This window comes from Lontra canadensis, unplaced genomic scaffold, assembly GCF_010015895.1.
Source record: "Lontra canadensis isolate GAN:19392208 unplaced genomic scaffold, GSC_riverotter_1.0 scaffold1, whole genome shotgun sequence".
NCBI lineage: Eukaryota > Metazoa > Chordata > Mammalia > Carnivora > Mustelidae > Lontra > Lontra canadensis.
In genome coordinates, this window is record NW_022630995.1 from 106,932,894 (window position 1) to 106,954,644 (window position 21,751).

At 45.8% G+C, this 21,751-nt stretch overlaps 1 protein-coding gene across 2 annotated transcripts in view; it reads left to right on the plus strand.

The window, feature by feature from the left end:
- The window catches only part of TSPAN5 (tetraspanin 5), a 164,898-nt gene extending 143,371 nt beyond the window's left edge, over positions 1 to 21,527 (plus strand). For both annotated transcript variants that reach the window (XM_032861234.1, XM_032861245.1), the window contains 6 exons: positions 7,549 to 7,695; positions 11,484 to 11,654; positions 14,157 to 14,282; positions 16,608 to 16,655; positions 16,752 to 16,868; positions 19,328 to 21,527. In XM_032861234.1, the coding sequence (XP_032717125.1) occupies positions 7,549 to 7,695; positions 11,484 to 11,654; positions 14,157 to 14,282; positions 16,608 to 16,655; positions 16,752 to 16,868; positions 19,328 to 19,393 (675 nt within the window). In that variant the 3' untranslated portion in view covers positions 19,394 to 21,527. The remainder of the gene's footprint in view (positions 1 to 7,548; positions 7,696 to 11,483; positions 11,655 to 14,156; positions 14,283 to 16,607; positions 16,656 to 16,751; positions 16,869 to 19,327) is intronic.
- Positions 21,528 to 21,751: the final 224 nt, after the last annotated feature.

The window sequence follows — 21,751 nt, forward strand, 5'->3', positions numbered from 1 at the left end:
TTTCTTTTCTTTTCTTTTCTTTCTTTCTTTCTTTCTTTTTTTCACTTTAGTTTGGGCAGGGAGCGCACCGTGATCAGAGCCTCTGTTACATATTATACTTAGGACCACTCCTGGGTATGTATTCCATCATGAGGACACACATGTAAAGGCGTCTGGCGAGTGGCCTGGGAACAGGCTGGATTTCTGAAAAGTGACACTTTTGCCTGTGGATTTGTTTCCATGTTCAGAGAGGCAGTCCTTCCCTCTGGGGTGGCGTTTCTGGTCCAGGAGCAACACCAGTGGGTGGGACTTGGCACAGCTGGCCACAGCACCAACTGCTTGATAGCAGGATTTCATGGAGGCCTGGAAGATGATGTCTCTCCTCCCCTTCCTCTCCCCAAACCAGGTCATGGCCATTTTTAAAAAAGATTTTCTTTATTTATTTTGAGAGAGAGCAAGAGAGCGAGTGGGGTGGGGGAGAGGCACAGGGAGAGAGAGAGGATCTCCAGCAGACTCCATGCTGAGCACAGAGCCCGGTCAATCTCAACCTCATGATGCTGAGATCATGACCTGAGCTGAAATCAAGAGTTGGACAGTCAACTGACTGAGCCATCCAGGTGCCCCATGGTCATGGCCACTTTTAAGCTGTAAGAAGGGATTACTTAATCTCACTGATGATGTTTTTTTTTGACAAAAAAACTAGGCGACCACATGCCTTTAAGGCAGCTGGCCTTCCTTTAACCTTGCGTCACTTCTCCAGGCCCTGAGTCCTGCTGCCCCCACAACTGTACACCCTCCTGGACTACGGGTCCCAGTGAGCTCCTGGTTCTTCACTTTTCAAGTCCTCTGTCTGGACTCTGCCATGATTCCTCAGGCAAATGGATGTCTTGGGGTTTGCAGAGTGGCCTTGCTTTGTAATGTTCTTTGGGGATCTCTGATGAGTGTTGAGGGAGCAGGTCTGTTGCAGTGTGGTCTTCCTGTGGACAGGTCTTCCTATTGAAAACTGCATCTCCAACTCTCCAGGACCACTCCCGGAGCTCATTTTCTTTAGAATATTCTGTCTTGTCATCCTCTCTCAAGTTGGGAAACGCTTCCATCTTTTGTACTCTAGGAAAGCGGCTGCCAGTTCCACCCCAGTAGGGTCCAGTTTATGGGGGATGGGTGAATCAGGACCCAGTCCCATAAATCTCAGAGGGGTCCATCTGGCTTGGCTCTGGGTGCACGTTCCATATGCCTGTCTCTTTGTTTCTTATCCAGCAGTTGGAAGGAATGTGCTTGTATATGCCAAAGCAGAAGAGCCCCAGACCTTAGGGGCGTATTAATGCTATTTTTGCATTTCTTTTCTGTGTGGGTTGAGAGAGAAGAAACTGAAGCTTGCCAGGTGGCACACAGAGGACTCTCTGAGCTGGTGGTGGAAAAAACCACAGACACTCCTGAGGTTTATTGGTTTGAAACCCTTCCGCAGCTCTGTTTGCCTTTTCATTTCTACACGTGCGTAGAAGCCTTTTCCAAGAAAAAACAGTTCTGCTCAGAGCATAGTCCTTTATTGCAGAAGCACGGGTGAGAAGCTGCTTCAGTTTCAGGGATAGTTGAATGAATGAGGTGCTGAGGAGGAGGAGGTCAGTGGGAAGGTGGGCCAGTTTTCCACGTTATTGCCAAGGTGTATAGTGTTCATCAGACCACGGGACGAAGAGATCCCGCAGGGAGGAGGACATTGTTAAGTATCTGGAAGGTCCCCCAGGAGCGGCGCATCTTCGATGACCAGTGTACCCAGTTGGCTCCTTGGCAGCGGAGGCCTGCTTTCCCTGTTCAGGGTGCCGCCATCTTGACAACATGGCTGCTGACTGCCCAGTGTGCTCACCACTGTTGACTCACTTCTCACTGCTCTTTTCTCCACGGCACCACTTCTGTGCGCTCTTAGCTTCTACCCATTCATGACGTCTGCCTACTCATGGCTTTTGCTTACGCATGGCTTCTCTCTTCTGCCTCTACTTGGAGTGTCTTTAGGTGACTTTCCATTCCCAAACAAAGACGATCTGGCTGTAAGTCAGTTACTGCCACCTTCATTAGGTGTGATCGTCAGATCTGGTCATGGCTTTCCTTAAAAGGGTCAGGCAGAACAAGTACCAGAGCAAGATGGATTCCCCTTTAGTGCAGTTGAGTTAGAGGCTCCTCCTCTGTGCTTCAGTGTAGCATCTGATGTGTTCTCTTGGTCTAATAGGGTAGTGACAGTAGTGAGGATGGGGATAAATTTTCACTGAATTCTTACTTTGTGCCAAGCACTTAGCATAGTGTTTGGATTTACTTGACTTATTTCCTTCATCCTTATGATGTGGGGTACCATTTTGCTGATGTGGAAATTGAGACTTAGGCGGGTTTGGTAGCTTGCCCAGAATCACATGGGTAGTAGGTCGTGGAACTGGGATTCAGGACGAGGTATCTGTATGATCATGTCCTGTGTCTTTGCCCCACAGCTAGCACTGTCCAGGCGACCCTCTTTCTGTGTTTCAGGATTCCAGGGGAAATTGTAGGTGAGCCCAGTGGACTTGAGTACAGTGCAGGATGAATGCTCCCTGCCGCACTCGAGGGCAGCCTTGTCCAGGTGACTGGAGTATCAGTCTCCCTTTTACTACAGTGGATGCACACTGATATTTTTTGTTTGTTGGCTAAGACTCTGTCTGCTATTGCTTCAGACACGTTCCACGAGCATGTCTGATTTCTTTTTAGACACACATGGGTCTCCTTGCTAAATTCTGAGAGATACTGTCTAGTCCCTAGTAGATAACGGAAATGTCCTATTTCACCGGAGGATCATCTCTTAAAGGCTCTGGATTGATACGCCAAGAGCTAGCTGTCCAAAAGCCAATTTCTGGAATGGCTCATTTGCTGAATATATTTGTTGTTTTTCAACTTTTTAATTGGCTGGTCTTCATCTTGTCTTCGGAGCCGCCCTTTATGGTGTGGTCATTGTGTTTGTGCATCTCCTGCAGCACTAGCCATAGACCCTGGGGAGCTGGCTGAGGGGCCTCAGACCGTAGATACAGGCGTATAGAGTGTGACTGCGAAGAACTCTTACACGATAACAAGGAACATCTGTGTAGTGAATCTCCCCCCGCCCCCCACCCATATTCTCAGGTCTGTAGTACTTGAATCTCTCTTTCTTGTGCCCTGCAATCTCGGTCTCTGGCTCTCTTTTGCTGACTGTTCTCTGCTGCTGCTGTTCAGAAGACCATTTTCGTGTCAGCCCAAACAAACGGATAAAGGAAGAAATGCACATGGCTAATTGCTCTGCTTCTCCTGTGTTTATCTTCATTCCAGTCAGGCGCAGCTTCGCAGGATGGTATTTTCTGACTTTATGCACGACGTCCAGGACCCTTAACCCTTTCAGCCCCCTGGGCTCTGCCTGCAGGATCCTTGGAGGAGAAGCACAAGCCCGTACCCCCGGGATGCAGATACCGGGCTGCGTGTGTGTGTGTGCTTCTCACTTGAGCAGCAGTTCCGGGTACAGAGGAGAGTAGCCAGTTGCCTTTTTGTACTTTTTTTTTTTTTCCCCCCGACAAGTTTGAGTTTCTAAGAAGTTGATGTTGAAGGCAAAGGACTGAACAGTCATGTTTACATCGAGAATTGGAGCTTACATCATGTATTTTTTGTCAATGACAGAGACAAAATACCTAAGAGTTCCATCCAGAACTCATTTCATTAACGATGCTGAGTTGATAGAAAGTCAACAAGAAGGAAGACTTTACCTGGGCTTAAGGGCTCGGTTGACTGGAAGTAGTAGCCAGTTGAGTCAAGGGGTCAAGTTAAGTCCAACACTTAGCTCTGCCCCTTTCCTGCTCCGTGTTGGGCCCCCAGAACTTTCTTCTCAACATAAAATGTGAACTTCCAGTGTTGGCCGAGTGTGTGTGTGCATATAGTTATGCACCTGTGTATACGCCCACGTGCAGCTCTGAAAGCCTAGTTGATTGACAGCTGTTGTCAGGTTGTACAGGACTCCTCAGACGCAGACAGACCCCTACAGAACTGCCTTGTGCCGTCAAGGGCATGTATTATAAGGATTTTGGAGTGATCCGCAGAACTCCTCGTCAGGTCAGGGATTATAACGCCGACAGGATTTTCCGTCCCAGCCCTTATTCTTTGTTTCTTCCTACGCCTGGCTTTCTGGTTCTCATTGTGGAGACTTTATCCACATGGTGAAAAACATAATGCTGCTGCTGATTTGGGCCTTTTATAACTTCAGCCACAAGAGGGAGATGCCTGTTCCAAACCTTGGTGTGCGAGGAAGGGGATTCAGACTTCTCAGCAGTCATGAGGGAAGGGGGGTCATGAGAGAATTTGGCTGCTCTGAGGGGCACATGGAGTGCATTTGAGGGGGTGGGCAGGAAGCCTTGCAAGATGGGGAAGTGCTCTTGCCCAAAGATGAGGGTGGTGCCCTCAGGTTCCCAGAAGACTAGGTGTCTGCTGGTGTTGTTCTAGTGCATTCCTGAATATTTACCGCTGATGGGAACGTCTATTTTAAATCACTTGGCCGACTTAACTGTAATCTTGGAGCTTGTATTTTTTTTCTTCCGGCTTCTTGTCAGCTACAAGCCTTAATGATAATTTTTATTCAGCAGGCATGTTCTAGCACTTCTTACTGATTTGTCACATTGAGCTTAACACAATTAAAAAGTCCAGTGAGAAGACCCCATCTCTGAGACAGCAGAAGGCCAAGCTCTCAGCTCCCCATCATTTCTGTAATCCGGAATCTCGGCTGCCAGGATTGAGTTCAGCTCGGCTGTAATCTCTCTGTGTAGTCTGAAGCAGTAAGACTGCTTTTCAGGGGCTCTTGGGAAACATGGCGCAGGTGAAGGAGTGCGGTTTTTTGTTGTTCATCTCCATCTGAGTAAGTAATCCTAATCCCAAGGAAAAGGCAGAAACTTGAGGTTTGACACGTTGAGTTAGTTTCCAACTGATAATGACCTGGGTATATTCTGCATCCATTACAAATTAAGTTCTTGGTCGTCTTTTTCAGGCTTTGCAGAATATTATTTCCCCAAAGCACTCAGTATCTATCTCCAGTCCTGCCTTTTGCCAGAGTTCAGGATTAAAAGTAGAATCTGCAGGCCAGCTAGACCCCCAAATGATTGTTGTTTCCATGGTAACAGTAGGAAGCCCCTCAATTAAAGCTGCCCCTGTAGGCTGGACAGAGTAAAGGTATGAAAATAAGTTTGTCTGCAAAGCCAGATACTCATCCTCCAAATGAAACCCAGAGAGGACAGATGCTTCAGGAAACTACTGACAGTTGAGATCATGGTTTTTTGTTTTGTTCTGTTTTTGTTTTTGTTGTTGTTGTTTTAATGATTTTATTTATTTGTCAGAGAAAGAGAGAGTGAGAGAGCACAAGCAGGGGGAAGCCACAGGCAGAAGAAGAAGCAGGCTTCCCGCCAAGCAAGGAGCCCGATGCAGGACTCGATCCCAGGACCCTGGGATCCTGACCTAAGCCGAAGGCAAATGCTTAACCCACTGAGCCACCCAGGCATCCCAGAGATCATATTTTTTGTAGCCTTTTGAGGGTGTAGCTCAGTGTTTGAGACACAGGTGTGCATGTTGGTTGGCTGACTTGCTTTGCCAGAGTTGCCCAGATAATTGTCTCTTTTATCCCTGACCTCTTTGTGTCCAGCCATAGCTCATGGAAGACTGTTTAGGAACAATCTGATCTTTGCTCAGACTTGAGTGTGAGTCACAAAAGCCCATTAAAAGTGGGTGGAATCATAGAATGGTCTTAAAGTTGGAAGGAACCTAAAGGTCATTAAGTCCCAATGTCACATCCAATTTGGGAATCCCTCCTACTGCAGAACTGACAGAGGCTCACTGCTTTGGCTCTTGCATGAGCCAAAGCCTTCTCTCATCCTTCAAGGGAGACCTACTGTTATCAGAAAGGCCTCTTTGTGATGGAGCTGACATCTCTTCCTGTCACTTCCCCCTCTGCTGCCTTGTTCGGGTGCCAAGGAAATGCAGTCTCCTTCTCTCATAATTAAGTTAACTTTTAAGAATGTATCATGTACCCTCCAATGTTGTTTTTCTTTCCCCCTGGCTGAGCAGGTACAGAACATTAAGACCTTAAGCATTAACACCTGTGTTCCCAGGCATTCTAGGGGGAGGGGTTGATTTCCTTCTAACACGGGACCCTCAGTACTGTTGCCTGGATTTTGTGTGACTTCTCTGGCAGAGTTTTTTTCTTCCTATCATCTGTGTAGGTGGAGAATTGATAACAGTATTCCTGTGTTTCCCCTCTCCACCCACACACTCCTCCCCGGAGTACTCCTAATTCAGAGCTTGGAAATCTAAGAAACACAAGACTGGATCAAACCATTGGACTAAGCTGTCTCATGAAGGGTGTGGTTGTTGTGTTGTGGTTCCTCAGAAGTTTTGTGAATACACCCTACATTCCTAACTGCTTTCCTCATCTCTCAACCCTTCATCTGTGACTTGACTTAAACCTTTGGCCTTTCCTGTAAGGTTTAAATTGTACATTTTAAGAGTTCTTTATTTCTCATATGTGTTCTATTATTAATATCCTACTATTGTTTTTAAGTCCATGCCTCCACCCCCCCAAAAAGAAACAAAAACCCAACAAACAAAAGATGTTTTTGTGCAAGTGATCCTGCAACCTTAAAATGGACTAAAACTTAAAACCCTTAAACTCAGGCTTTCTGATAGCAGCAGGTCTCTGGCGATGGATGAGAGGAGGCTTCTGCTAACTGGAAGTGCTGGGAAGCAAATACATGGCTTCCACTGATTGAGGAAAGAACATGAAGTAGATCTTTTGTTCTGGTTTAAAAGAAAAAAATCAATAAACAGCTGTGTGACCTCCAGCAAGTCACGAAGCCTCTCTGGGCTCCATTTTCCTTGAAGTATAAAATCAGATAAATACTTTGCATTCCTTCAGGTTGTTGGGAGTGTTTTGAAACAAATGATTTAAGACTTTACAGCGAGCTATACCATGATACTCTGGGATATTTTGAGAGTCCAAAACTAGTAAGATAAGAAAATAAAATATTGATGATATTGGCTATTTAAGACTCCTGTACATTCATGGTTTCAAAGTAACAGTGGTTCATCTCTGTAGGAATGAAGAGCAAATATGTACCTTGCATTTTAGAGAAAAAAAAAATCTTGTAATTTCTAACATAGGTTCTGGGTCAAGGGCAGATCTCGAGGCTCAGTTTTTCCCTGGAAAACTTCCAGGGGCTTGTGGCTGGGACTGGCCCTGTGTCAGCCTTCGGCACCTAGCTCATTCCCTGTTCCCTACGAAACGCCACAGGCTTTGGGCAGGCGCTTGTCTGACACCTGCTTGACCTGGCTGCTGAAGAGTGACCCCTCTTCCTGGGTGTTGGGAAGTGTGTATTTCTCGCACACTGTTTTTAATTAATTTGCAGTGTTTCTTGAATATCAGTCACACCTCATCATCAGATCACCTCTCAAGTGTTTCTTTGCGAGGGGGACAAGGCAACTGTAATAATCTTTCCATGTTGAAAAACTGCCCCACATCCTGGTGACCCATTGTGTTCGCTTCTCTGCCCCCAGGGAGTTCTGTCCAATATCTCTTCCATCACCGATCTCGGCGGCTTTGACCCAGTCTGGCTCTTCCTCGTGGTGGGAGGAGTGATGTTCATTTTGGGATTCGCAGGGTGCATTGGAGCGCTACGGGAAAACACGTTCCTTCTGAAGTTTGTGAGTATCCCGTTCTGTGCGCTGGCCGAGGCCCAAGCTCCTGTCCTCCTGCAGGAGGATGCCCTATCTCTAGGCAGGGTGGCTCTTCCAAAAGCCCAGTGAAAATACGGCCCGGTTGACGCTTTCCTTTCAGGAGAACTCTCTAGATCACCCTCCGTGCTTCCTTAGTGAAAGCCTTTCCTTTGGAGATTCCTTCCAAAGGAGGACAGAAGGGCCTGTGCTTCCACGTATGTATCTGAAACAGGCTTGGTAAGTGTAGCCGACGGTCAGCTGAACATGCCGGTCAGTCTGGAGTGTGGCGTGGTGGAGGGCATCTGTGTCGATGTTCTCTGTGCAGCAGTGTCCACTCCCCTTTCCAGAAACAGGGAAAGGATGGAAAACAAAAAATCCACCTTCCTGTCGTGAGGAAAGATGGTGAGATTTCTAGGCAAGTGTTAGTATCATACCACATGTTCCTAGAATCCTGCTCAACGTCATCCAGAGACATTTTCACTTAAGACCAGAGCACATGCTAGCCCCCGTCCCCACAGCCATGTGGGACATGCTGCTCTTCCCCAGGATTCCTGCCACGTCATCCTCTGGCATTTTTCTTGAATGCCCCTAAAGAGTGTGGACTCAACCATACCCCAGCCAGGGTAGCCTGCTTCGAATTTGGGCAGCCCTGGTACAGATGAGGTTTTGGCGAATCAAACCTGAAAGGTTGTATGTTTAAGCTGCAAGTTTACATGACACTGCTGGGAAACGAGGGACACTGGTGCTCCCTACAATTGAATAAGCAGTTGGTTCTCTGTTCTGTATACACTTGTCTGTGGTGGGAGCAGCTGGTTTCCCAACACTCCACTGGCCTTATGCCTTATCTCCCAGTTCCCCCTTTTAAACACACACACACAGTTCTGTCATCGCCCACCTAATCAAAGACCAGGAGACCAGGTGAGATTTGCCCCTGACCCTCACCTGCCGACCTGCCAGTCTTCTTGGCAAGAGATCCTTCTAAATGTGTGGGCTCACCTCACTCCACTTTCTAGAGCCTCATCGGACCCCAGATAATATTTAACCATTTGCCACTGTCTTATCAGTTTTAGCCTCCATGCCCCCAAATATGGGATCCCCTTTAATGTGATTTATTTGAATATAGTTCAGTTTATAAAAGGAGTCCCTTTGATATAATTTATTGTATTTGTGTTTGAAGGTACCAGAGTTAACAGCAGAAACTGATCGGTTTCTCCAAAATCAACACCATAATTTATCAAGCCCCATGTTGGAAATGAAGAAAGTTATATCATTTCTTGGCTTTTGGAAATCACAGATAATATTTAAAATGGCTTCCCTGTTTAGGACAAACAGTCAGAACAGGCCCAGAATATTCTTTGAGCAGGAGCTCATAATAAGTAGGAAGTGAATGCAAACATGCCTTTAACAGCCCCAGGGATCTGATGCTACAGGGCTAGGAGATTTGCTGAGGGAAAATCTGGGAGCTAAGATAATGAGAAATGGAAATGGAGCTTCCTGGTCAACTGAGGCCCTAAGATGAAGGCTGCGAGTCCGTTTCTGCACCTTTGGAAATGGGGGAAATGAGGTCACAGGGCCAGGACAGAGAGGTTTCTGCCAAATATTTGATAAGAACTTAATTTGAACTCAGTTTTTGATCTCTATATCATGTAGCAGTAAGAGAAACTTTACCAGGGTTAACTGGAAAATGAACTTGCCTAACCTCTATGGTGGTGAGAACAAAAGTTGAATTAACTTCGTGCATGGCTTCTGTGGTGGTGTTTTGTGTGCACGTGCGTGTGAGCCAGCTCTGATTTTTCTCAGTTGCGTAGCATGATAACCTTTGTATTTCTGTATCTACTAAAGGGAGGGGAGTTGTTTTACACTAGGGGTAGGCCCTGAGTAAGAGTGATCATTTTTTTCACTGTCCTTTTTTCTAGATGGAGGAAATCTTACTTTGAAATTATTGGTACCACTGATGATAGTGAATGAATTCTCATGAATTCATCAAGAGCAGATACCAGGAGGAGGTCTATGGAACCTGAAGGGTTGAGCTCTAGAGCGTCTAGAGTTAAGAGCCCAAACCTTGGAGTCCTACACTTTGCCAGGCACTTACTTCTTTCTTCCACCCTCCCCTCCTGCCCACCCTCCCAGAATGGCACTCTGTATCCTGGCTCCACACTGTCAGATGTATGGACCTCTGATGTGAAATGCCCCCCCTTCCCATCCCCACCCCCACAGCCCCTAAGACTGGGGGTCTTTGGAGGCAGGATTGGGTCTTACCCATCCTTGCTTCTGCAAAGCCCACCAAATCCAGGACCTGATCTATTATGGGTCCTTCAGATGTTTGCTGGAGGAATTAACATCTTCTGTCTTTTTCTTATCTTAGTAAGTATCTCTGCAGCTTCCTTTGCATCCCTTCTCCAGCACATTTTTCTTTCTCGGTTGGTTGCTGGATGTCTGCTTGCTGAGCAGAGAAACAGCAGACAGCTTTAGCCCCCTCCCCTCTCTGCCCCCTCAGCTACTCGTGTCCTGGAGGCTCTGTGGTGTCTGCTGAGCAGCTCTGGCCCCAGTGTCCCTCTTTCTGTCCTTGTCACCAGAAGCTTGCCTGGTCCTTCACAGCCTCATTTCTCATAATCTGTTTCAGCAAAAAAGTTGGGAAAGAGTAAGAGTGTGGGGGTGATAGGAAGTGGAAAGAACTGTGGGTGTGAACAGTACGTTGGTATGACTAAGATGGGGCTCTTCAGAGTCTTGGAGATGAAAGGGAAATTTCTCCAGATGCCTGGGCAGTGACCACCTTACCTGTGGCCCCAGCCTTCCTGAGTAAATTCTTATTGGCCACATCAGCCAGAAGTCTGCCTTCGGCTGTGTGTTGATGTTACTTAAAATCTTCTGAGACTGTTATTTACAAAGAAGGGTGAGCACAGCTAGTGTTCCTAAGAAAAGTTTCAATCCAGTTTTCTTAATGGGAAATGATTTTCATGTCCTAGTCACCACCTCCAGGCCCCCCTCCCCAACTTCCTCTTTGACCTTGTCATCAAAGACGGACACATCTGCTATTTTACCCCATAAAGTAGGTGCAAAGAGGATTTAAAGCAGTGTCTAAATTTGTCTAAATCCAAAAGAAAGGAATGTATTGCATACAGCATGAAGGCCATAGTGACAGATGACAGTCGATCTTCAAATACTGGGATAGTTTATATTTCATGGTGACAAGGCTTATTGGAGGTGAGGGCAGGTCATTGTTCAGGAGTTGGGGTGGTTCGTGAAGCCGGAGAAGCTCATTAGGTTGCAGTGTGGGTCTAATGAGAAATGCCTCTTATCCATGTTTGCTTATTGGCTTTGTTAATTACGAAATGGACCAGCAGAACCCCTAAAACGTGATTATGAACAATTCTTTTTTTTTTTTTTAAAGATTTTATTTATTTATTTATTTGACAGAGAGAGAGAGAGAGACAGCAAGAGAGGAAACACAAGCAGGGGGAGTGGGAGGGGAGAAACAGGCCTCCCGCTGAGCCAGGAGACCAGTGTGGGGCTGGATCCCAGGACCCCGGGATTATGACCTGAGCGGAATGCAGATGCTTAACGACCGAGCCACCCAGGCGCCCCGATTATGAACAATTCTTAAAAATCCTTTACTGGAGTGTAATAGGCTATTAGCAAATCAAGCAACTGAAGAGTATCTGCTTTAGACACGTGTAACAACCCAGTGTAATTGCACACCTTTTTGGAAGGGACCATTTAAGTACATATGACCAAAATAGCCCTTTAAACTGTTCTCTGTGTGTCTTTTGTCTTAGTTTTCTGTGTTCCTGGGAATTATTTTCTTCCTGGAGCTCACTGCTGGGGTTCTGGCATTTGTTTTCAAAGACTGGATCAAAGACCAGCTGTATTTCTTTATAAACAACAACATCAGAGCGTACAGAGATGACATTGATTTGCAGAACCTCATAGACTTCACGCAAGAATATGTAAGTTTAAATTTAGTCTATTTTTAAGTTGAAAGCCTTGTCGGGGAATGAACGTTGCTCCTGGCTTCTGGCCACGCCTGCTGGAACCTACCTCTGATTTTGCCACATGTTTTTTTTTTTTGTTGTTGTTGTTGTTGTTGCTTTACTTGTGTATTCATTATCTTCTAACCTCCTTTCTGACTTCCGTGATTTATACCCTAGTGAAAATGTCCTGTTTTTCACTTAATCTTAATTTCTACCAAGTCCGAGGGACAAAGAGAGCCTCTTGAACAAGGAGATTATAAGCGCACGTGCTGTTTCCATCGACTGCTGCAGAGTATTGTTTTGCTCTCGGTGTAACATGTTATGTGGTGTCTTGGGGATTCTTTCTTGCTCCTTGCCCCCTTTTTGGCCATCCTCTACACTTCATGGCTCCTAATCATACACCCAGCAATAGAATATTTGTCCACAGAGCTCCTAAAACATGCCTATCCAAACCTTAGAGCACACCCAGTTCTGCACAACCAAAAGTTGAGCAACTTCTAAGCCCCCGTGACCTCTAGCAGGTGAAGAATTTGCCCCTTCCCTAGCCTTCCCAACGTTACTAGGTGACTTCCCCTGGCATGCAAATGACGTTGCAGATGCCTCCTTTGACTCAGAACGGAAAACGGTATAAACAGGAGGTCAGAAATAGAGATCTAGTGCCAAACTCTAATTAGCTAAGTGACGCGGGCTAGCGGAACCTTGACCTACTTCCCTGATAGTATAGTAGAAATAGTAACAGCTACTGTTTAACTCAGGCAAGTATTAGGACACTCTCATAAGACGTGTGGTTTTCTAGGAGGCTGAAGGTGTTAACTGTCCATGGGTGTTGAGGTCTTTATTTGTGTGCCCTGAGAAATTGGACAGGGGTGTCTTGACCTAAACGTTTGTGGCACGACTGGGGGGCAAACAGAAGCCCAGGGGACGAGTGGCTGTCTCTTTGTTGGACAGCTTTGCAGGGGGAGCTGGGCAGGGGTTCCCTTTGATAAAGGGAGGAGACGGTTGCATCTTGCATTGGCACTTGCCCTGTGGGAGCCACGCTCCTTCGTTAGGTACTCAGCAGTGAGTGGGGCTGTGTTGCTGGCCTGGAGTGAGCTGCACCTCAGGTGTGAAATTAAGCCCTGGTTCATGTCCTGGGCAGACCTCCCTGACTTGTTAGGTCATAATAGATGCAGGCTCACACCTTGCCAAGTATTGTTGCTGACTAGTTTGCATGAAAAATCTGATGAAGCTTTGCAGGTGGAACTGGAGATGCACAAGCCCAGCCCTCGGAGGGCCAGATGAGCTGGAAGAACATGCGTATACACGTTCTCTTGCTCTGCTGTCTGCTTTATATGGAAATACTGTTATTTCATGTGATTTTGTTTTTCTGTCGTGGAGTGTAATGTGTTGAAGTTGCTCTTGGGCCTGAAAGCGAGAAAATGGTCAAGGCTTGATGTTTACTTAACTCAGAGAGGATAGAGCTAGTCCAGAAGGGGAGTGACGCAGGGCCCTCTGGAGCAACCAGCCCCTGTACCAAGCCCTTTTGAGACTCATTGACTTCAGCAGCTCATTTTATACATATTTTAATTAGAGGATGGAATACTGTTTTTTATTTTTTTAAAAGATTTTATTTATTTATTTGACAGAGAGAGAGAGAGAGATCACAAGTAGGCAGAGAGGCAGTCAGAGAGAAGGGGGGAAAGCAGGCTCCCCTCCAAGCAGAGAGCCTGATGGGGCGCTTGATCCCAGGACCCTGAGATCATGACCTGAGCCAGAGGCAGAGGCTTTAACCCACTGAGCCACCCAGGCGTCCTGGATGATGGAATTTTTTAAGTTAAAAATGTAAATTCATGTTCTTAAAAAGAAGTTCAGAGTAGTAACAGGTATATAATGAAAAGTAAGCCTGGAAAACTTGGGGCAGTAATGAGTGTGTTCACTATTTTGATTGTGGTGATGGTTTCACAATGATACATATGCCAGATCTTACAAGATTGTGCCCTTTAAACATGTGCGGTTTATTGTATGTCAATTATACCTCAATGAAAAGGATTTTTACAAAACCATTAAGGCTGCAGAGACCATGTTTTTAAAGGGTCAGCCTCTAACTCTCCCACCACTTGCCTCCTTCAGACATTGCCACGGTTTAGTGTCTTGTTTATCTAGAATGTTCCTCCATGCACCCTCGCCAGGCAGATCTTGTTCGGACCGAATCTGCTCTACGACTCTTGCCCTGTCTGCCCTTCCAACCCCTAACCCTGTGGATCTCACCAGCCATTTAGATCACATGCTAGCTAGCGCATCCTTACAGATCTTGAGCCTGAGTCATTTTGGAAGCTTTTACAGGGCCACTTTTGGTTTAGTTTGGTTGAAAAGGAAATTCTAGGCAGAAGAGAAGGTTAGCGCTGGCGGAAGCTGGGTGGCGGTCGTCTGGCGGTCGTGAGCGTGGGCACCTGGTCGCCTCCAAGTCGAGATGTTCTAATTCTCTCCTGTTTGCTCTAGTGGCAGTGCTGTGGGGCTTTTGGAGCTGATGATTGGAACCTAAATATTTACTTCAATTGCACAGATTCCAACGCAAGTCGAGAACGATGCGGCGTGCCCTTCTCCTGCTGCACTAAAGACCCCGCGGTGAGTGAAGTCCCGCGGACTGGCCGACTGCCGGCCAGCTCTGCGCTTCTCACCAAGAAATGGGGCCGGGGCAGGGGCGGCGGGGATGAGCAGTGACTGTTTTCTAGAAACCTGTTCTTACCTGCTCATTCCTCATTGTAGCCCCTAAAGGGGGCATAGCGCTCAGATCTTCCCGGTAGGAGTAATTGTTTCTGACATTAATTCAGCAGCACCCGTGGGTTCTTTTTTTTTTTTTTAAGATTTTATTTATTTATTTGACCCACAGAGAGAGAGAGTTCACAAGTAGGCAGAGAAGCAGACAGAGAGATAGAGGGGGAAACAGGCTCCCTGCTGAGCAGAGAGCCCAATGTGGGGCTCGATCCCAGGACCCTGAGACCATGACCTGAGCTGAAAGCAGAGGCTTTAACCCACTGAGCCACCCAGGCGCCCCCACACACGGGTTCTTATTCTCAGCCTTCTTGGGAGTTGGCTCAATAAAAATTAGAACATTCCTACTGGCAGTGTCATCATCATCTTCCCTCTTTGTGTGAAACAAAGGCCCTTGGAGCTTAAGCAACTTTCCAAGCTCACACTGCTAGCAAGTGATGGAGCTGAGCTTTAGGCCCAGAAAGCCTGCCGAGAGTGCCTCTCATTCCTTCCTGATGAGAGGGACCCGCTTAGGTGCGAGCTCTCTGCATTGGCTGGGGGGCACTGACCCTCTGCTTCCTGATTTGGTTCTGGGGGGCAGTGTCAGAAATCGGGGAAAAGTGAGGTGAGATAGGGCTAGTCTGCTAGGGAGGAAGACCGCAGCTGCCTAGGCTCTCATTTGTAATGATGATAACTGCAGTTTGTGTTTTATTTAAGAAAAGAAAAAGTGTTGAACCTGTTCTTAACCCTTTCACCGTGAGTTTGGTTGGGTGTTGGGTCACATCATGTGACTGGCATGTGGGATGACGTAAAATGCCAAGTGCCTTGTTGAAAGTTCAGTGGTCAGGAGTGAGCACAGAAACAAGGGGGAGAATTTGCTTCTGCACGTGTCTGTTCCACATTCTTCGGGCTCCCGGGCCGTCAGTGGTCTCCCCCAGACCGCCCTTCTTGAAATCAAGCAGAGCCCTGTGGCTGCTAGTGATCAGTGGCCATTTCCCCATGCGAGGTGGAGCGTGTGGGGCTCCTCAAAAGGCGGCATGGTCTTGGTGTGGAACAGTGGTTCTCGGAGAGCTTCAGAGCAGTCTCTGGGCTGTTGGTCTGAAAGAGACTGAGAATCTGAAAGGACTGTGCTTGCTCCCCGGCTCTGAGACCTTGCCAGGAAGCCCACCTCTCCCACTGGCTCATGTCTTGATTTCCTGTGAGGAGGGCTGGCAGACAGGAGAGTGCCCAGCTCAGAGCCCTGGGTATCCACTCAGGTGGCCTTGTGCCAACCAGCAGGTACAAACTGTTCTGTCTCTGGCTCCTGCCCTGGGTTAACATTCCATCAGAAGAATTATGAAGAGTGTCAGAAGGCATTATGCCTCCCCTTTCAACTACAGATACTCTGGGTAGAGATTTCTCATTCCACAAATGCCTAGCTAATAAAATCCACCCATACCCTGCAGAGGGGAAAAATAAACAAACCTAAAAGAGGAGAACCTATGTTTCTGATTGGACCTGTGAGAAGTCAGGGTATCTGTCAGTGTGATACGTTATTGGGACATTGTTTTGTTTTTTAATTATTAAAGTAATGCATTCTCATTGAAAAACCATTTAAATGATGCAGAAGTTTATAGATTAAAATGTAGAAGTTCCCCCAAAAGAACATAAATGAAGGTAGTCATTGTGTTCTTTCCCCATGGTTTTAACTATGTCTCCATTTTCTAACCCTTGTAAGCTTCCTAAGGTTGTCAGTAACGCACCTGCTACTCTTATATTTCCTGAACCTCAGTTTTATTCTTCTGGAATAGAGGGCATATTTTAACACCTACTTTTTTTTTTTTTTTTAAGATTTTATTTATTTACTTGACAGAGCGAGAGAGAGAACACAAGTAGGGGGAGTGGGAGAGGGAAAAGCAGGCTTTGCCGAGCAAGCAGGGAGCCTGACGCAGGGCTTCATCCCAGGACCCTGGGATCATGACCCAAGCCGAAGGCAGTCGTTTAACAACTGAGCCACCCAGGCGCCCCTCCCACTTCTGAGGATTGTTCTAATAATTACTTGGGATAATGTATCAAAATGTTTATTTAACCTGGTGTCTCGGACATCTGCGTGCCCAAGTAATGCATTCAATTAACGACACTTAACAGGGATCTTCTGCTAATTTGTAGGCGGGGTTTGCATCTGTTGAGTGAATTTCACCTTCTTGTTTTCTTTACCAGGAAGATGTCATCAACACTCAGTGTGGCTATGATGCCAGGCAAAAACCAGTAAGTGGAATCTCATCTTGTCACTTAGCACAGAGGGTGTTGGAGGAGCTTTTGAACTTGCATGGTGACGCTGTGCTCTCCTCTTCCCTTGTGAAGGAAGTTGACCAGCAGATTGTAATCTACACAAAAGGCTGTGTGCCCCAGTTTGAGAAGTGGTTGCAGGACAATTTAACCATCGTGGCTGGTATTTTCATAGGGATTGCATTGCTGCAGGTAAGACAAACCTCCGGGGTGGATGTCACAGGGAAATGATGCCCTGGGAGAGCCCTCACCGTGACTGGAGCTCTGCTGAATCACCTTCATGTCACAGTTTTTAAGACACATCGGAGGGCTGGGGAACAGACCTGAACTATCTGGTTTATATTTTATTTAAAGCCCTGATTTTAGATGCTACCATCCTGAAATACCTTAGGAAATCTTTTTTTCCTTTTCAAGATGGAGTAATTGATTGGGTCGGCAGTTGCCTACTGGCATTCCAGTGTTGCCATGGGCAAAGTAGTCACTGCCTTGTGACGGGTCAGGCAGGCAGGGATGGTCCGAAGTTCCCACTGGCAAGATTAAGAGTTTTTAAAGAGTTTCACAGACATTCTTTGTCCCTTTCTCTCTCCGGACCATCTTGTCAAAATGTTAGTGAGGGAAGGAAGCATGCACTTTTCCTCCTAAGCAGCCCCAAGAGCTGGGGTTTTTAATCTTGTGGAGATAGAATACTTTTCTTAAAGGGTCACGAATGGGGCACAGTGGTTGGAAGAAATTAAAGAAGACCTAAATCAATGGAAAGCCATTCCGTATTCATATTGGAAGACTTAATATTGTTAAGGTGGCAGTACTCCTCAAATTGATCTATAGGTTCAGTGCAATCCCTATCAAAATTACAGCTGCCTTTTTTTGAAGAAGTAGACAAGGTCCATCCTAAAATTCAGGTGGAAGTGCAACGGACCCAGAGAAGCAAAACAAACTTGAAAAAGAGCAAAGTTGGAGAACTCACTTTCTAATCACAGGCTTACTACAGAGCTACAGTGATCAAGGTGGTACGTAAGGTTGAACATATAGATCAGTGGAATAGAATTGAAAGCCAGAAATAAGCTCTGCCCCTATGGTCAGTTGATTTTTGACAAGGGAACTAAGACCAGTCAAGGGGGAAAGAATAGTCTTTTCAACAAACGGTGCTAGACCAATTGGATGTCTGTAGGCTAAAGAATGAATTTGGACCCCTACCTCACACCATATATAAAAACTAACTCCAAATGGGTCAAAGACCTAAACTTAAGAGCTAAAGCTATTTAAAAAACAAAACAAAACAAAACAAAAAACTCCTAGAAGGTAGTGTCAGTGTAAATCTTTGTGAGCTTGATTAGGCAGCATTTTCTTAAATAGGATACCAAAAGCACAAGCAACCAACATGAGTAGGTAAGTTAGACTTCATCAAAATTTAAACTTATGTGCTAAAAGGATACTACTAAGAGAAAAGACAGTCCACAAAATGAGAGAAAATATTTGCAAATCATTATGTCTCATCGGGTTCAGTGTCTAGAATATATAAAAAACAACTAAAGAATAAAAAGACAAGCCCAATTCAAAGATGACCAAAGGAATTTTTTTAAAGATTTTTTTTTTTTTTTTTTAAATTAGAGAGAGAGTGAGAGAGCGCATGAGAAGGGAGAAGGTTAGAGGGAGAAGCAGACTCCCCGTGGAGCTGGGAGCCCCATGCAGGACTCGATTTCCGGACTCCAGCTTCATGACCTAAGCCAAAGGCAGTCACGTAACCAACTGAACCACCCAGGGGCTCTGACCAAAGGATTCAAACCAGATATATCTCCAAAGAAAGTACAAATAGCCAATAAACGCATGAAAAGATGCTAATAATTAGATGTTAGAGAATTTCAAATTGAGACCACAGTGACCTAGCACTTCACACATACTAGGATGGATGTAATGAAAAAGGAAGATAATAACAAATGTTGGCAAGAATGTGGAGAAATGGGAACCCTTGTACATTGCTGAAGGGAATGAGAATTGTAGTCACTGTGGAAAAGAATTTGGCACTTCCTCAGACTCAAATGGAGTTCACATAAGACCCAGCAGTTCCACTCCCAAAAGAATTGCAAACCTGCTTACCAGAAAGCTGGACAGGGACATTCACATTAGCACCATTCATAACAGCCAAAAAGTAGAAATAGTGTAAATGTCTATCAGCTGATGAAGGATATACAAAATGTAGTTTATCCATCTAGTAGAATATTACTCAAGCCATCAAAAGGATTGAACTACTGGTACATGCTACTGTATGACTAAACCTTGCAAACATTCTGCTGTGTGAACCCAAAAGACCACATGTTCTATGATTCTGTTTATATGAAATGTCCAAAGTAGGCAAATCCTAGGGACTGAAAGTAGATTCGTGGTTTCCAAGGATTGGGGAATGGGGATGCCTGCTAATGGGTAGAATGTCTCTTCAGTGTCATGAAATGTCATGGAATTAGACGACAGTGATAGCCGCACACCATTGCAGGCATACTAGACATCACTGAAGTAAAGACTCTGAAAGGATATATTTTATAGTATATGAATTACTTGTCAATTTAAAAAAAGATAAGGAAAAGGAGATTCATTGGCCAGGGAGAAGCCTGCTGAAGTGGAGTTTCACTGTTTGACTCTTTTCCTTCCTTTGTCAGATTTTTGGGATCTGCCTGGCTCAGAATTTGGTTAGTGATATCGAAGCTGTCAGGGCCAGCTGGTAGAGCCCTGCCTCACTGCTGTATGACACTGGACGGACCCAGCCTTCCTGACCCTCCCACGTGCCCAGCCACATCCACGCCGCAATCCCTTGGGATGGAACTGCCGAGAACTTGGTTTTGGGCGGGTACCACTGGGAAATGCTGCTCACTGACCGGATTAAAAAGATAACCAGTATGAAAGTCATTGCGCCGTGCATCTCTGCTATATCTATGAATTTATGGATGGTTGGATACTTACCAAAAAAGAAAAAAAGGGAGGGTGAGGGACCCAGCTGTACTTGAATCTGTGGAACACGCAGTCTTGTTCTCTCCTTCAGTGATCGGAGGGCTGGGACAGGCGGTTTTTGCTCTTCGTCAGACCTTGAAGGGACTTTCTGGTCCATGGCCTAAAGAAGTGCATCTTTTCTAAAACTCAACCCCTAACCTGGGAGGGCTATGGGTTTTTTTGTTTTGTTTTTTGTTTTTGTTTTTGTTTTTGCATCCCTTCTCTGTACATTTCAGGGACCTGTTAAAACCATCATCCCAAGAAGAAAACAGCTTGTCTTTGGGTTCAGATGTTGTGATCACATTCAACAAGTCATGTGGGTGGGCACGCCTGGTCCCTCCCGGAGTGTCTCTTTCAAGGGGACTTGTGTGTTTCATGTGTATGGAGTAAGGGCTTTGGAACACTTAATGATGCTAAATTTTAACAGGACAGATTGTTGTTCTCAGTAGGCCTGAGCTGTATTTTCTATGAAATTCAAGGAGAAAATGAGGTTAATGGAGAGGCATTAACTAATACCCCTCACTCCAGCCCACCAAATTAGTTGTTGGATTCTTTGGAAACTGGAATATTCTGCATTTTGTTCTGCTTTTTTTGTGTGTTTTTGTTTTTGTCTCCCAAAAGTGAGAGAGCTAGGATACAGTTTCTCTTAAAGCGTTTTCTTACTCAGCTTGAATATTAATTTTTTTGGTGTACTTTCCCCGCATGATCTGTGAATCTGACTCTACCAGCTCCTTTTCCTGCCATCTTTCCTACAAACATTTATAAATGTTATTTGATCAGCATTTATTTCATAAGTTCACCACCCTGAGCAGTGTGGCATGTCCTCCGTGGCCAGGGAGGGTCCTGCCGGCTGGGCTATTGCAAATGCTTCTGTGGACTTCATGATCCCTTTACCCTATCAGTCTTCGGGGCCCCGTCTGCAGCCCCTCCCCCCCTTCTCTTTGAATGGAATCCAACCTAATTCTGAAACAGTGTTGACACAATCAGAAATATCCTAATACTTTTTTCTTCTTATTCTGGTTTCAGTTTGCTTTTATTAAAAGAAACAGTGCATGGCCAGAGCTCCTTCTGTTCTCATAGTGCAGACTAACTGTCAGGATGGTAACAAAGCACAAATATTTAGGAAGGCAGTGCATTGATGGGGCAAGTGTTCTGTGACCCAAGGTGGGAAACCACTTCCAGGTGCTGCCACTCACCTATCCCCACCGGCCTTGGGCGGGATGAATTTTGCCCTCCGATTTGAACCCAGCTGGTTTCTGCCAGGAGGTCCCTCTCCTGGCGAGCAGATCATAGCCTGTGGAATGCTGGGAAAACCACAGGTGTCTTTTGCAGTGATGACCCACTTGCCAACACAAAACTGGGCGTCCAGCGAGCAGGCTTTATGGAAACTTAGCAAGGTTTTCTGTTTTAGCCCCATGTCGCATCATGGTGGCTGATGAACGTGTTAAATCTGCTCAGAGGAAGGACAAAGATTCTTTGAAAATTGTCTCTGGAGTGTGGGTGTGTGTACGACTGCATGTGTGTTTTTGTGTCTCTGTACAGTTAGAGATGTTCATTCCATATCCCGGCTATAAGATGATTCTTTGTCATCTCTGCCTCCACGCAGTTGTCATTCTGTAGTGTCACTGCAACATGGAGAAGACTTGAGCCCCGCGGTTGGCACTCCTGTCTCTTTTTATTACCTCATTCTCCAGTGAACTCCGTCTGACCAGTTGATTCAGAATCGGGCAAGATGCCCTCCCTTTGGCACATCCAGTGAAAGGCCAATCGGCAAGTCCAAGTGAGTTCTAAATTTTAATTAATCACCCTTTATTTTTTACACTTGAGAGTGGTTGTAATTAAGGCTGTCATTAATAAACTGGTTCTTCCTTACACGGAGTTATGTCTTTCTTCATTACCTGTCTTGAATCGCAAGAGTCTCTAACCCAGTGGTTCTCAGACTTTAGCGTGCGTCAGAATCAGCTGGAGGGCTTTCGACACCAATGACTGTGTTTGCCTCATTCCCAGATTTTTGGATTTAGTAGTTCTGGGGTGGGATGCGAGACTTTGCATTGCTGAACAAGGTCCCAGGTGCCGCTTTTGCTGTGGATCTTGGA